Source organism: Salmo trutta, chromosome 5 (assembly GCF_901001165.1).
Source record: "Salmo trutta chromosome 5, fSalTru1.1, whole genome shotgun sequence".
In the NCBI taxonomy this organism is placed as follows: Eukaryota; Metazoa; Chordata; class Actinopteri; order Salmoniformes; family Salmonidae; genus Salmo; species Salmo trutta.
In genome coordinates, this window is record NC_042961.1 from 26,941,791 (window position 1) to 26,957,729 (window position 15,939).

The 15,939-nt window shown below is 45.8% G+C and overlaps 1 protein-coding gene across 2 annotated transcripts in view; it reads left to right on the forward strand.

Annotated features, from left to right (window-relative positions):
- The window catches only part of LOC115193967 (TATA-binding protein-associated factor 172), a 74,024-nt gene that overhangs the window by 38,911 nt on the left and 19,174 nt on the right, over positions 1–15,939 (forward strand). For both annotated transcript variants that reach the window (XM_029753140.1, XM_029753141.1), the window contains exons 18-24: positions 1,013–1,187; positions 1,473–1,667; positions 3,380–3,556; positions 6,715–6,955; positions 7,198–7,382; positions 7,462–7,618; positions 7,876–7,985. In XM_029753140.1, the coding sequence (XP_029609000.1) occupies positions 1,013–1,187; positions 1,473–1,667; positions 3,380–3,556; positions 6,715–6,955; positions 7,198–7,382; positions 7,462–7,618; positions 7,876–7,985 (1,240 nt within the window). The remainder of the gene's footprint in view (positions 1–1,012; positions 1,188–1,472; positions 1,668–3,379; positions 3,557–6,714; positions 6,956–7,197; positions 7,383–7,461; positions 7,619–7,875; positions 7,986–15,939) is intronic.

Below are 15,939 nucleotides of genomic sequence, written 5' to 3' on the forward strand. Positions count from 1 at the left end.
TCGGAGTGTGGTGTCAGGACAATAACCTCTCACTCAACGTCAACAAAACATCAGAGATGATCGTGGACTTCAGGAAACAGCAGAGGGTGAACCCCCCCCATCTACATCGATGGGACTGCAGTGGAGAAGGTGGAAAGTTTTAAGTTCCTCCGTGTATGTATCACCGACAAACTGAAATGGTCCAACATTTCCTCTTCTACCTTAGGAGGCTCAAAAAATGTGGCTAGTCACCAAAAACCCTCACTAACTTTTACAGGCGCACAATCGAGAGCATCATGTCGGGCTATATCACAGCCTGGTACGGCAACTGCACCGCCCTCAACTGCAAGGCTCTGCAGAGGGTGGTGCGGTCTGCACAATGCATCACTGGGGGCAAACTACCTGCCCTCCAGGACACCTACACACCAGGTGTTACAGGAAGGTCAAAAAGATCATCAAGGACAATAACCACCCGAGCCACTGCCTGTACACCCCACTTCCATCCAGAAGATGATGTCAGTACAGGTGCATCAAAGCTGGGACAGAGATTGAAAAACAGCTTCTATCTCAAGGCCATCAGATTGTTAAACAGCCATCATTAGCACAGAGGCGGCTGCCTACCTACAGACTTGATATCATTGGCCACTTTAATAAATGGAACACTAGTCACTTAAAGTAATGGTTCCTTAGATTTGTGTGTATTAGGTAGTTGTTGTGGAATTGTTAGATACTGCTGCACTGTCAGATCTAGAAGCATAAGCATTTCGCTACACTCTCAATAACATCTGCTAACCATGTGTATGTGACCAATACAATTTAATTTGATTTAGCAGCGGCTGTGATGCAAACGTTTCACACATCACAGCTTACTGTTTTCCTCATTGAACTAACCAGTATGCAAATTAAAACTTGTGTTCTCTTGACGACAAAAGAAGGCGAGGAAAAAACAAACACTGGTGGAATTGCGACGAATCCAGTTACAACACTTGCATAAATGATGACTGTCTAAAATCATTTTATTTCTCTACTTCAGGCTGTTGGGGGCCTTGTGTCGGTGTATTTGCGACCCGCAGCTCAATTCATCCTCCCAGGACATCCGGCCGGCTGAGTCGCTGGGCCAGCTGCTCCTCTTTCATCTCAACTCCAAGTCTGCCCTGCAGCGCATCGTCGTGGCACTGGTCCTCTGTGAGTGGGCCGCCGTGCAGAAGGTAGGGCCCGAGTCTCTTTTTCGGTCATCAGATTGTTTTGTTTGGTGCTGTCTGAACAGGAGTTGTTCACCACAATTCTATCAGGATTTATTTTAGAACTGCTTTTATGGCCGGGATTCAAACAAACACAAACTACCTGTGCAGAGCGATTTTTACCTTTAATTTCAGCTTGAGCTGACGTCCAAGGTGTACTGTAGATAGCCAACACGATACCAGCAAACTGTAGTTTCATTGAATCCCAGACAATGTCAAATGAAACCTTGCCCCCTCCCTCTCTTGACTCAGGTGGTGTCAGCCATGGTCCAGCCTCGCCTGTTAGCCATCCTGTCAGAGCAGCTGTACTACGATGAGATCGCCATTCCCTTCACACGCATGCAGAACGAGTGTAAGCAGCTCATCGCCCTGCTGGCCGACGCTCAGATCGACGTGCGCGACCGCCTCAACTGCAGCGTGTTCACTATCGACCAGGCCAACGAACTGGTGAGACGACACTCACACTGTATCTGTGTTACATCCCTAAAAGATAAAATGTCAGCCAAATCCAGTGTTTCAATGACATTATGGATTTCAGTTGTCTATTTGTCAGAACAGACATTTTTCTGCTCATGCCAGTTCAGACCGCATTTTTTTATTGCCCGTTCCGGGATTCGAATCATCGACCCTCCGGCTACTGGTCGGCCTCTAACCTTTGGGCCACCTACTGGCCACCTTCCATCTCCATGGTTCAGTCTAAGCTCAGTGGGGATCAAAGTTAGGTTACTATAGTGCTTTGTGTTGTCTCTGTGGTGTGTTGGCTTGTCTGGGAAGAAGGCCATGGCCCTATGCCTGTCTGCCACGGAGACACAGGGGTATGATGACGCCGTGTTAGAGAGACTGATGGTAGTGTACTAATATTGACTGTCTCTGGTCCTATGCTTCTGAGTGGCGCAGCAGTCTAAGGCACTGCATCTCGGTGCAAGAGGCGACACTACAGTCCCTGGTTCGAATCCAGGCTGAATCACATCCCACCGTGATTGGGAGTCCCGTAGGGCGATGCACAATTGGCCCAGCGTTGGCCGGTGTAGGCCGTCATTGTAATTAAGAATTTGTTCTTAACTGACTTTCCTAGTTAAATAAAATAAAATATGCCACTATCTGGGAGCAAAAACAATTCTAGCTTTAGGAGAAGGTGGCTGCTTATACTAAGTGTTTCCCATGTTTTTGCCACCTTGGTTAAGTCTTCATAGGTTCATAACCTCCAGTCTCAACACAGATTAAATGCAGCTTTTAGCAGAAGACATTTTGAGCTGTCTGAAGTCATTACATTTATGTTTAAATATTGAATCAATGTTCTCCAGGGGTCGTATTAGGTTTCAGAAACCTAATAATATTTTTAAACCATTTCACCTACATTGAATATCAAAAGACAGGTTTTTTGTTTTGTTTTTTGCTTCGGTAGAGTAATCAGGGGAGTGCAACTATAGTTTTTCATTACACAAAATAAATGAATGCAAAACATTTGGGAGGAAATAGCTTAGTTTTCCTCAGAGGACAACTGAAGTTCTGCACTATTTGGTTAGCAGCCACGCATAAGTTAATTGGCTTACTATGAAAGAGCGTGGTATCTTTAGCGTAGACGATACATGGCCATCAGCTAAATTTTCCTTGCATTTTAACTTGCTAAAACTACCGGAGAAAAGTACGTCAGTCAGAGCACTGTCTGCTGATCAAATGTACCTTTGTGAATGAGGGGGATTTAATTGGTTTGAAGACGAGCAAGATTTTTCATCTGAGTGGGAAAGTGCAACTGAAAGCACAATTTGTTTAACGGTTAGGATTTGGCGCGAACTGCGACAGAAGCGTGCAGACATTACAATGGGAAGTATTTTAGATTGGCATTTACAAAATGCCTGCGTTAACAGAACGTTATGTTTTATCTTATCTGCATGAAAAACTCAGAATTCTGTGTTATTGCGACCTCTGGTTCTCATCTGTTTTGTTGAACATTGGTAATGGAATGATTGTTTTGTAAAGAGATTTGCCCTGAATCTGTCATTTCCTATCAGACTTTGGGTCATTTCCCTTAACTCCGATGGAATTGAACTATAGACCCTATTGAGGTTAATGGAGGCTGAACGCCATTGTATTGAACGATGACAAACCCAGGAATGTTATGAATCACCTACATCCTCTGTTCTTCCCTCCATACATAGGTGACCACCATCTTCGCAGAGTCCACCGTGGGTCTGGATATGAAGTCCAAACAGTTTCATCCACTGGACAGCAAGCGTCAGCAGGCCCAGTCCACGGTGGGCGAGACCAGTTTGGAGTGGCAGCAGCTGCACCTGCGCGTCCACATGTTCACCGCCTGCGCCGTGGTCAACCTGCAGGTAGGTGTGTCCACACAGATGTCATCTTATACTGGAAACTTTGTTTCTTTATCGACACTTTGCTTTCTCTGATATCGATACCATGTCTATTCAAATTGTTTTGTTTTAATAATTTGTACATAAAATATATACTTAGCGTGCAAAACATGAAGAACACCTGTTCTTTCCATGATAGACTGACCAGGTGAAAGCTATGATCCCTTATTGATGTCACTTAAATCTACTTCAATCAGTGTAGATGAAGAGGAGGAGACCAGATAAAGAATTTTTAAGCCTTGAGACAATTGAGACATTGTGGATGTGTGCCATTCAGAGTGAATGGTCAAGACAAAATATTTTAGTGCCTTTTAAACGGGGTATGGTAGTAGGTGCCAGGTTATGTCAAGAACTGCAACGCTGCTGGGTTTTTCACGCTTAACAGTTTCCCGTGTGTATCAAGAATGGTCTACCCCCCAAAGGACATCCAGCCAACTTGACATAACTGAGGGCGGCAGTGGAGTCAACATGGGCCAGCACCCCGGTGGAACGCTTTCAACACCTTGTTAGAGTCCATGCCTCGATGAATTGAGGCTGTTCTGAGGGCAAAAGGGGGGATGGGCAACTCTATATTAGGAAAGTGTTCCTAATGTTTGGTACTCAATGTAGATTTACCATTTTGTAAGTATTTTTGTCCCTCTGCTCACTGTTCTAGCCAAAGCATTGTTTTGCATAATATTGTTAATTGAAGCCCTATTTGGCATTCCAAAGTAGGTCATTGTCTCTCTTTGCTGCTGCATTTTATTCCGTATTTTTTTTAATCCTCATTTACACTGGACAAAAATATAAATGCAACGTGTAAGGTGTTGGCCCCATGTTTCATGAGCTGTAATAAAAAATCCCAGAAATTTTGTGCACAAATCTGTTTACATCCCTATTAGTGAGCATTTCTCCTTTGCCAAGATAATCCATCCACCTGACAGGTGTGGCATATCAGGAAGCTGATTAACTCTTACATCTAGACGTTCCGCTAGCGGAACACCTGCTCCAATATCCAATGATAGGCGTGGCGCGAATTACAAATTCCTCAAAAATATAAAAACTTCAATTTTTCAAACATATGACTATTTTACACCATTTTAAAGACAAGACTCTCCTTTATCTAACCACACTGTCCGATTTCAAAAAGGCTTTACAGCGAAAGAAAAACATTAGATTATGTCAGCAGAGTACCCAGCCAGAAATAATCAGACACCCATTTTTCAAGCTAGCATATAATGTCACAAAAAACAAAACCACAGCTAAATGCAGCACTAACCTTTGATGATCTTCATCAGATGACACTCCTAGGACATTATGTTATATAATACATGCATGTTTTGTTCAATCAAGTTCATATTTATATCAAAAACCAGCTTTTTACATTAGCATGTGACGTTCAGAACTAGCATTCCCACCGAACACTTCCGGTGAATTTACTAAATTACTCACGATAAACGTTCACAAAAAACATAACAATTATTTTAAGAATTATAGATACAGAACTCCTTTGTGCACTCGCTATGTCCGATTTTAAAATAGCTTTTCGGTGAAAGCACATTTTGCAATATTCTGAGTAGATAGCACGCCATCACAGGCTAGCTATTTTGACACCCACCAAGTTTGACCCTCACCAAACTCCGATTTACTATTAGAAAAGTTTGATTACCTTTGCTGTTCTTCGTCAGAATGCACTCCCAGGACTTCTACTTCAATAACAAATGTTGGTTTGGTTCAAAATAATCCATAGTTATATCCAAATAGCGGCGTTTTGTTCGTGCGTTCAAGACACTATCCAAGGGTGACGAAGGGTTACGCGCCCGACGCGTTTCGTGACAAAAAATGTCTAAATATTCCATTACCGTACTTCGAAGCATGCCAACAGCTGTTTAAAATAAATGTTTATGCTATTTTTCTCGTAAAAAAGCGCTAATATTCCGACCGGGAAACCGTGTTTTAGTTCAAAGACGAAAGAATAAAAACATGGGGTCGCCTCGTGCATGCGCCTCCAGTCTCTGTACTCTGATCGACCACTGTCAAAATGCGCTAATGTTTTTCAGCCAGGGCCTGCAAAGCCACCATTCAGCTTTTTGCCGCCTTCTGAGAGCCCATGGGAGCCGTAGGAAGTGTCACGTAACAGCAGAGATCCCCTGTTTTGGATAGAGATGATCAAGAAGGCCAAGAAATGGTCAGACAGGGTACTTCCTGTACAGAATCTTCTCAGGTTTTGGCCTGCCAAATGAGTTCTGTTATACTCACAGACACCATTCAAACAGTTTTAGAAACTTTGGAGTGTTTTCTATCCAAAGCTAATAATTATATGCATATTCTAGTTTCTGGGCAGGAGTAATAATCAGATTAAATCGGGTATGTTTTTTATCCGGCCGTGAAAATACTGCCCCCTATCCATAACAGGTTAAACAGCATGAACATTACACAGGCCACTTTAAAATGTCCAGTTTTGTCACACTACACAATGCCACAAATGTCTCAAGTTTTGAGGGAGCGTGCAATTGGCATGCTGACTGCAGGAATGTCCACCAGCTGTTGCCAGAGAATTGCACATTAATTTCTCTACCATAAGCTGCCTCCAACATAATTTTAGAGAATTTGGCAGTACGTCCAACCGGCCTCAACTGCAGACCACGTGCAACCACGCCAGCCCAGGACCTCCACATCCGGCTTCTTCACCTGCGGGATCGTCTGTGGGGGGTTGCTGAGGAGTATTTCTGTCTGTAATAAAGCCCTTTTGTGGGGAAAACGAATTCTGATTGCCTTGTCCCCCCTGTGGGTGGGCCTGGCTCCAAAGTGTGTGGGCCTATGCCCTCCCAGGCTCACCTATGGCTGAGCCCCTGCCCAGTCATGTGAAATCCATATATTTCAATTGAACTGATTTCCTCATATGAACTGTATCTCAGTAAAATCTTTGACATTGTTGTGTTTAATATTTTTGTTTCAGTATAGAGGCATAGTATTGATACCAGCAATATTAGCCAGAGAAGTACATGGTATCATATGGAAACTGAAATGTACAGCGTTAAATCTGGGTTGTGTTCATTAGGCACTGAACGGACTGAAACAGACTATCTGGACTTGACCAATAACAAACACTAATTTTTGTTTTCTCTCATCCCAACCTGCAGGCGTTACCAGACAAGCTGAACCCAGTGGTGCGTCCGCTGATGGAGGCGGCTAAGCGGGAGGAGAACACCCTGGTTCAGGGTTACGCCGCCTCCTTCATCGCCAAGCTGCTGCAGCAGTGTGCTACTAGGCAGCCATGTCCCAATTCCAAGATTGTCAAGAACCTGTGTTCGTCGATCTGCATGGACCCCCTGCTCACGCCCTCCTCGGCCTGCCCCGTGCCCCCCACTCAGACTGTTAAAGGTATGGGATGGGATGCACAACATTTTTAATCTGGGTCATGTTCATTAGGGCACACCATAGTGAAACGTAGACATAAACTGGAGAGCTTGTGGTCCCTCCCTGTTTTAGTCAGATTTTTCCCATTTGGTGCCTGATGAACATGACCCAGATTAACACTAACGAGGTCGTGGCTGCCAGAAACAGATATTACATAGAACCCTCTGACGCTCACTCTGTTGACCCTTTCTCTCGCTCACCCCTAGCTGGCATGCCGGAGAAAGAATGCATGCACCACATGGTCAATAAGACCAAGGGCATCATCACCCTGTACCGCCACCAGAGGGCAGCATTTGTCATCACCAGCAAGAGGGGCCCCACCCCCAAAACCTCCAAGACCCCCACCACTGAACTGCCACCCGGCAGCACCATCACCACAGAGACTGATGAGGTGAGTGACAGAGGGAGCAAACATTTACCTGTGTATTGACTGTGTTCTTGATGACTATCGTTTATTTTGACCGTTTCAGAATAAAAAGCCATTTCTCGTTCAGAGAAGAGGTGCCGAGTTCTCTCTGACAACGGTTGCCAGGCACTTTGGCCAGGAGCTGACGAGGTCACTGCCCTACCTGTGGGAGTTTGTGGTGGGACCTTTGAGGGCCGTGGTGGAGAACAACCAAGGCATCGGTATGCTACACTCTTCATTAGATCATATGGCTCATGTTCATTAGGGAGCACCGTAACTGAAAGCAAACGTTTCTTATTGGACAAGTAAAGGTAGCCCTTCCCTGTTTCAGTCCCATTTGGTGCCTAATGAACATGATCAAGATGTATTGCTATTTGCTACCCACTGTCCACTTCCAGATGGGCGTCTTCCTATACCTCTTGTGTGTGTTGTCATCAATGAAGTGATATTGATGCATTTCTGCTCTATGGCGTTGTAGATGCGAAGCTCCAGTTGGAGAGGGGGGATGCTGCAGCCCAGGAGCTGGTCAACTCTCTGCAGGTGCTGGAGGTCACGGCTGGAGCCATGGCCCCCGAGCTCAAACCTCTGGTAAGACAACATGCAGGAGTCTCACCAGTAGAAACACCACCATCCTATCTACCAAACCCCAGTAAAAGATTGACTTCTCAAAGCTCAAAAATGTCTCCAATGTTTTCACACCTCAAATGTAGTCTGTCAAGATGAGTCCACATCCCTCGCCATCTGCTGTGTAGGTCCAGGAAAGTATTCAGACCCATTGGCTTTCAACATTTTGTTAGGCCTGATTCTATAACTGATTAAATCGCTTTTTTCCTCGTCAATCTACACACAGATGACAAAGCAAAAACAGGTTTTTAGAAATGTTTGCTAATTTATAAAATAAAAAAACAAATATCAAATTTGCATAAATATTTATTTATTAATTTATTTTTATTTCACCTTTATTTAACCAGGTAGGCCAGTTGAGAACAAGTTCTCATTTACAACTGCGACCTGGCCAAGATAAAGCAAAGCAGTGCGACACAAACAACACAGAGTTACACATGGGATAAACAAACGTACAGTCAATGACACAATAGAAAAATCAATATACAGTTAGTGCAAATGTAGTAAGATTAGGGAGGTAAGGAAATAAATAGGCCATAGTGGCAAAATAATTACAATTTAGCAATTAAACCCTGGAGTGATAGATGTGCAGAAGATGATGTGCAAGTAGAGATACTGGGGTGCAAAGGAGCAAAAAAATAAATAACAATATGGGGATGAGGTAGTTGGGTGGGCTATTTACAGATGGGCTGTGTACAGGTGCAATGATCGGTAAGCTGCTCTGACAGCTGGTGCTTAAAGTTAGTGAGGGAGATATGAGTCTCCAGCTTCAGTGACTTTTGCAATTCGTTCCAGTCATTGGCAGCAGAGAACTGGAAGGAAAGTTGGCCAAAGGAGGAGTTGGCTTTGGGGATGACCAGTGAAATATACCTGCTGGAGCGCGTGCTACGGGTGGGTGCTGCTATGGTGACCAGTGAGCTGAGATAAGGCGGGGCTTTACCTAGCAAAGACATAGATGACCTGGAGCCAGTGGGTTTGGTGACGAATATGAAGCGAGGGCCAGCCAACGAGAGCATACAAGTCGCAGTGGTGGGTGGTATATGGGGCTTTGGTGACAAAACGGATGGCACTGTGATAGACTACATCCAATTTGCTAAGTAGAGTGTTGGAGGCTATTTTGTAAATGACATCGCCGAAGTCAAGGATCAGTAGGATAGTCAGTTTTACGAGGGTATGTTTGGCAGCATGAGTAAAGGTTGCTTTGTAGCGAAATAGGAAGCCGATTCTAGATTTAATTTTGGATTGGAGATGCTTAATGTGACTCTGGAAGGAGAGTTTACAGTCTAACCAGACACCTAGCTATTTGTAGTTATCCACATATTCTAAGTCAGAACCGTCCAGAGTAGTGACGCTAGATGGGCGGGCGGGTGCGGGCAGCGATCGGTTGAAGAGCATGCATTTAGTTTTACTTGCATTTAAGAGAAGTTGGAGGCCACAGAAGGAGTGTTGTATGGCATTGAAGCTCGTCTGGAGGTTTGTTAACACAGTGTCCAAAGAAGGGCCAGAAGTATACAGAATGGTGTCGTCTGCGTAGAGGTGGATCACAGAATCACCAGCAGCAAGAGCGACATCATTGATGTACACAGAGAAAATAGTCAGCCCGAGAATTTAACCCTGTGGCAGCCCCATAGAGACTGCTAGAGGTCCGGACAACATGATCTCCGATTTGACATACTGAACTCTTACTGAGAAGTAGTTGGTGAACCAGGCGAGGCAGTCATTTGAGAAACCAAGGCTGTTGAGTCTGCCAACAAGAATGCGGTGATTGACAGAGTCAAAAGCCTTGGCCAGGTCGATGAAGACGGCTGCACAGTATTGTCTTTTGTCGATGGCGGATATGATATCGTTTAGGACCTTGAGCATGGCTGAGGTGCACCCATGACCAGCTCGGAAACCAGATTGCATAGCGGAGAAGGTACGGTGGGATTCGAAATCGTCGGTGATCTGTTTGTTAACTTGGCTTTCGAAGACTTTAGAAAAGCAGGGTAGGATAGATATAGGTCTGTAACAGTTTGGGTCTAGAGTGTCTCCCCCTTTGAAAAGGGGGATGACTGCGGCAGCTTTCCAGTCTTTAGGGATCTCAGACAATACGAAAGAGAGGTTGAACAGGCTAGTAATAGGGGTTGCAAGAATTGCGGCAGATAATTTTAGAAAGAGAGGGTCCAGATTGTCTAACCCAGCTGATTTGTAGGGGTCCAGATTTTGCAGCTCTTTCAGAACATCAGCTATCTGGATTTGGGTGAAGGAGAAATGGGGGAGGCTTGGGCAAGTTGCTGTGGGGGGTGCAGAGCTGTCGACCGGGGTAGAGGTAGCCAGGTGGAAAGCATGGCCAGCCGTAGAAAAATGCTTATTGAAATTCTCGATTATCGTAGATTTATCGGTGGTGACAGTGTTTCCTAGCCTCAGTGCAGTGGGCAGCTGGCAGGAGGTGCTCTTATTCTCCATGGACTTTAGTGTCCCAGAACTTTTTGGAGTTTGTGCTACAGGATGCAAATTTCTGTTTGAAAAAGCTAGCCTTTGCTTTCCTAACTGCCTGTGTAAATTGGTTCCTAACTTCCCTGAAAAGTTGCATATCGCGGGGGCTGTTCGATGCTAATGCAGTACGCCACAGGATGTTTTTGTGCTGGTCAAGGGCAGTCAGGTTTGGAGTGAACCAAGGGCTATATCTGTTCTTAGTTCTACATGTTGTTGAATGGGGCATGCTTATTTTAGATGGCGAGGAAAGCACTTTTAAAGAATAACCAGGTATACTCTACTGACGGAATGAGGTCAATATCCTTCCAATATACCCGGGCCAGGTTGATTAGAAAGGCCTACTCGCTGAAGTGTTTTAAGGAGCGTTTGATAGTGATGAGGGGTGGTCGTTTGACCACGGACCCATTATGGACGCAGGCAATGAGGCAGTGATCGCTGAGATCCTGGTTGAAGACGGTAGAGGTGTATTTGGAGGGCAGGTTGGTCAGGATGACATCTGAGAGTGCCCGTGTTTACGAATTTAGGGTTGTACCTGTTAGGTTCCTTGATATTTTGTGTGAGATTGAGGGCATCTATCTTAGGTTGTAGGACATTTTTTTACATTTACATTACATTTAAGTCATTTAGCAGACGCTCTTATCCAGAGCGACTTACAAATTGGTGCATTCACCTTATGATATCCAGTGGAACAACCACTTTACAATAGTGCATCTAAATCTATTAAGGGGGGGGGGGGGGGGGGGTGTTAGAAGGATTACTTTATCCTATCCCAGGTATTCCTTAAAGAGGTGGGGTTTCAGGTGTCTCCGGAAGGTATTGATTGACTCCGCTGTCCTGGCGTCGTGAGGGAGCTTGTTCCACCATTGGGGTGCCAGAGCAGCGAACAGTTTTGACTGGGCTGAGCGGTAACTGTGCTTCCTCAGAGGTAGGGAGGCGAGCAGGCCAGAGGTGGATGAACGCAGTGCCCTTGTTTGGGTGTAGGGCCTGATCAGAGCCTGAAGGTACGGAGGTGCCGTTCCCCTCACAGCTCCGTAGGCAAGCACCATGGTCTTGTAGCGGATGCGAGCTTCAACTGGAAGCCAGTGGAGGGAGCGGAGGAGCGGGGTGACGTGAGAGAACTTGGGAAGGTTGAACACCAGACGGGCTGCGGCGTTCTGGATGAGTTGTAGGGGTTTAATGGCACAGGCAGGGAGCCCAGCCAACAGCGAGTTGCAGTAATCCAGACGGGAGATGACAAGTGCCTGGATTAGGACCTGCGCCGCTTCCTGTGTGAGGCAGGGTCGTACTCTGCGAATGTTGTAGAGCATGAACCTACAGGATCGGGTTACCGCCTTGATGTTAGTGGAGAACGACAGGGTGTTGTCCAGGGTCACGCCAAGGTTCTTAGCACTCTGGGAGGAGGACACAAGGGAGTTGTCAACTGTGATGGCGAGATCATGGAACGGGCAGTCCTTCCCCGGGAGGAAGAGCAGCTCCGTCTTGCCGAGGTTCAGCTTGAGGTGGTGATCCGTCATCCACACTGATATGTCTGCCAGACATGCAGAGATGCGATTCGCCACCTGGTTATTTACATTTTACATTTTAGTCATTTAGCAGACGCTCTTATCCAGAGCGACTTACAGTAGTGAATTCATACATTTCATACTTATTTTTTATACTGGCCCCCCGTGGGAATCGAACCCACAACCCTGGCGTTGCACACACCATGCTGGCGTTGCAAACACCATGCTCTACCAACTGAGCCACAGGGAAGGCCGAAGGGGGAAAGGAGAAGATTAATTGTGTCGTCTGCATAGCAATGATAGGAGAGACCATGTGAGGATATGACAGAGCCAAGTGACTTGGTGTAAAGCGAGAATAGGAGAGGGCCTAGAACAGAGCCCTGGGGGACACCAGTGCTGAGAGCACGTGGTGCGGAGACAGATTCTCGCGGTAATCCATGTTTCCATCAGCGCCAGGAAATCTAGGGACTGGAGGGTAGCATAGGCTGAGATGAACTCAGCCTTGTTGGCCACAGACCGGCAGTTCCAGAGGCTGCCGGAGACCTGGAACTCCACGTGGGTCATGCGCGCTGGGACCACCAGGTTAGAGTGGCAGCGGCCACGCGGTGTGAAGCGTTTGTATGGCCTGTGCAGAGGGGAGAGAACAGGGATAGACAGACACATAGTTGACAAGCTACAGAAGAGGCTACGCTAATGCAAAGGAGATTGGAATGACAAGTGGACTACACGTCTCGAATGTTCAGAAAGTTAAGCTTACGTTGCAAAAATCTTATTGACTAAAATGACGAAAATGATACAGTACTGCTGGCTGGTGGAGTAGGCTAGCTAGCAGTGGCTGCGTTGTTGACTTTGTTTGAACGTGTAGCTGGCTAGGTAACCTCGATAGTTTCAGTACTACACCTTGTCGTGATACAAAAGCAGCTATGTAGCTAGCTAACATAACACTAATCAAGACGTTCCTTTGTAATGTATTTAGTTTCTACAATGCTGCTCGTCGGTAATAGTTGGCTAGGTTTGGAAAAATGGCGTCGCGGGGGACAAATAGCTGGCTAGCTAACCTCGATAATTACTCTAAACTACACAATTATCAAGCTATGACAAAGACAACTATGTAGCTAGCTAGCTAACACTGCACTAGTCAAATCTTTCCGTTGTAATGTATTAGTATCTACAGTGCTGCTAGTCGGTAACGGTTGGCTAGCTAGCAGTGGGTTTGATGATGACTAGGTGTGTTGCCTAAGTCTGGAGTCTGGAAAACGGCGTCGCGTCGCGGCTGGCTAGCAAACCTCGATAATTACTCTAAACTACTCAATTATCTTAGATACAAAGACAGCAAAGACAACTATGTAGCTAGCTAACTAACACTAACACTACACTAATCAAGTCGTTCCGTTGTAATGTAATAGTTTCTACAGTGCTGCTAGTCGGTAGAAGTTGGCTAGTTGGCTAGCTAGCAGTGTTGACTACGTTAGGAGGACGAAAATAGCTGGCTAGCTAACCTCGATAATTACTCTAATACTCTAAACTACACAATTATTTTTGATACAAAGACGGCTATGTAGCTAGCTAAGAAGAATTGCTCAGATCAAACAAATCAAACCGTTGTAATGTAATGAAGTGTAATATTACCTGTGGAGCGAAGCGAAGTGCGACTACTCGCAAAACCGGAAGTACCTTCCGGGGGTGGGTTGTTAAGCATATCCCAGTTTAGGTCACCTAACAGTACAAACTCTGAAGATAAATGGGGTGCAAGTAATTCACATGGTGACCAGGGCACAGCTGAGGGGGGTCTATAACAAGGGGCAACAGTGAGAGACTTATTTCTGGAAAGGTGGATTTTTAAAAGTAAAAGCTCGAACTGTTTGGGCACAGACCTGGATAGCATGACATAGCCTGCACAGTTATCGCTGCAGTAGATTGCAACTCCACCCTCTTTGGCAGTTCAATCTTGGCGGAAAATGTTTACGTTGGGGATGGAAATTTCAGATTTTTTTATGGCCTTCCTAAGCCAGGATTCAGACACGGTTAGGACATCAGGGTTGGCGGAGTGTGCTAAAGCAGTGAAAAAAACTAACTTAGGGAGGAGGCTTCTGATGTTAACATGCATGAAACCAAGGCTTTTACGGTTACAGAAGTCAACAAATGATAGCGCCTGGGGAATAGGATTGGAACGGGGGGCTACAGGCCCTGGGTTAACCTCTACATCACCAGAGGAAACAGAGGAGGAGTAGGATAAGGGTACGGCTAAAGGCTATAAGAACTGGTTGTCTAGTGCGTTGGGGACAGAGAATAAAAGGAGCAGATTTCTGGGCGTGGTAGAATAGATTCAGGACATAATGTACAGACAAAGGTATGGTAGGATGTGAGTGCAGTGGAGGTAAATCTAGGCGTTGAGTGGCGATGAGAGCGGTTTCGTCTCTGGAGGCACCAGTTAAGCCAGGTGAGGTCTCCTCGTGTGTGGGGTGGGACAAAAGAGCTATCTAAGGCATTTTGAGCAGTAATGAGGGCTCTACAGTGAAATAAAACAATAAGAACTAGCCAAAACAGCAGTAGACAAGGCATATTGCCATTCGAGAGAGGCATAAAGCAATCACAGGTGTTGATCAGGAGAGCTAAGACAACAAATGGGTAAATGGAGATGAAATGGGCAGAGCGGATCAGTTAGGTACATACAGGACCTGAGTTCGAGGCTGGGGCCGACAGGTAAACAAAATTTGTTACCGTGTTATTGAAACAGTCCAGGGGGAATCAGCTGTGTAGCCGAGTGATCATAGTTTCAAAAGAGCATCAATAGGTGAGTCAGAGTGCTGTTCGGTAGTCACTACTACGCTAGGCGAGCAGGGGACACAGCGTTCAGAAAATCTAGCAGGCCGGGGCTAGTAGATGGGTCTTCGGCGAAATCGTAACAGAATAGCCTGTTGAGACCACATCGGGCAGTCACGTCGGCAGTCCAGTCGTGATGGATCGGCGGGGCACTGTGTCGACAATAAAGGGTCCAGGCCAGTTGGCAAAGGAGGTATTGTAGCCCTAGAATTAACTGGTATATGGGCCTAGCTCGAGGCTAGTTCAAGGCTAGCTAGTGCTTGCTTCGGGACAGACGTGTTAGCTAACAGTAGCAACTTATTTGCAGCTAGCTAGCTGTGATGATCCGGTGTAATGATTCAGAGTGGCAGGAATCCGGTGATATGGTAGAGGAAAGCAGTCCGATATGCTCTGGGTTGATATCGCGCTGTGCAGACTGGCAGGTGTTGTCCGAGCTAAGGCTGGCTGGTGGCTGGCTGGTGACCGAGGAAAAAGGTGAAGACCGCTAGCTGTGGCTAACAAAGACTAGTAGCTAGTTAGCTGCTATCTCCTGATAGTTCCAGTTATAAGGAATAAAAATAGCAGATCCGTACCACATTGGGTGAGGCGGGTTGCAGGAAAGTATATTTAGTTCGTAGATAGAAAGTGAGAATAAGATATATACGAAAAAGACCAGCTATTTACACGGGATAAGACAAATACACACGTCCTGCTGCTACGCCGTCTTGGATTCTAGATGGCGTAGCAGACCCTTTACTCAGTACTTTGTTAAGCACCTTTGGCAGCGATTACAGCCTCGAGTCTTCTTGGGTGTAACGCTACAAGCTTGGCACACCTGTATTTCGGGAGTTTCTCCCATTCTTCTCTGCAGATCCTCTCAAGCTCTCAGGTTGGATGGAGAGCATTGCTGCACATCTATTTTCAGGTCTCCAGAGATGTTCGATCGGGTTCAAATCCGGGCTCTGGCTGGGCCACTCAAGGACATTAAGACTTGTCCCGAAGCAACTCCTGCGTTGTTTTGGCTGTGTGCTTAGGGTTGTTGTCCTGTTGGATGATGAACCATCGCCCCAGTCTGAAGTCCTGAGCACTCTGGAGCAGGTTTTCATCAAGGATCTCTGTACTTTGCTCTGTTCAGCTTT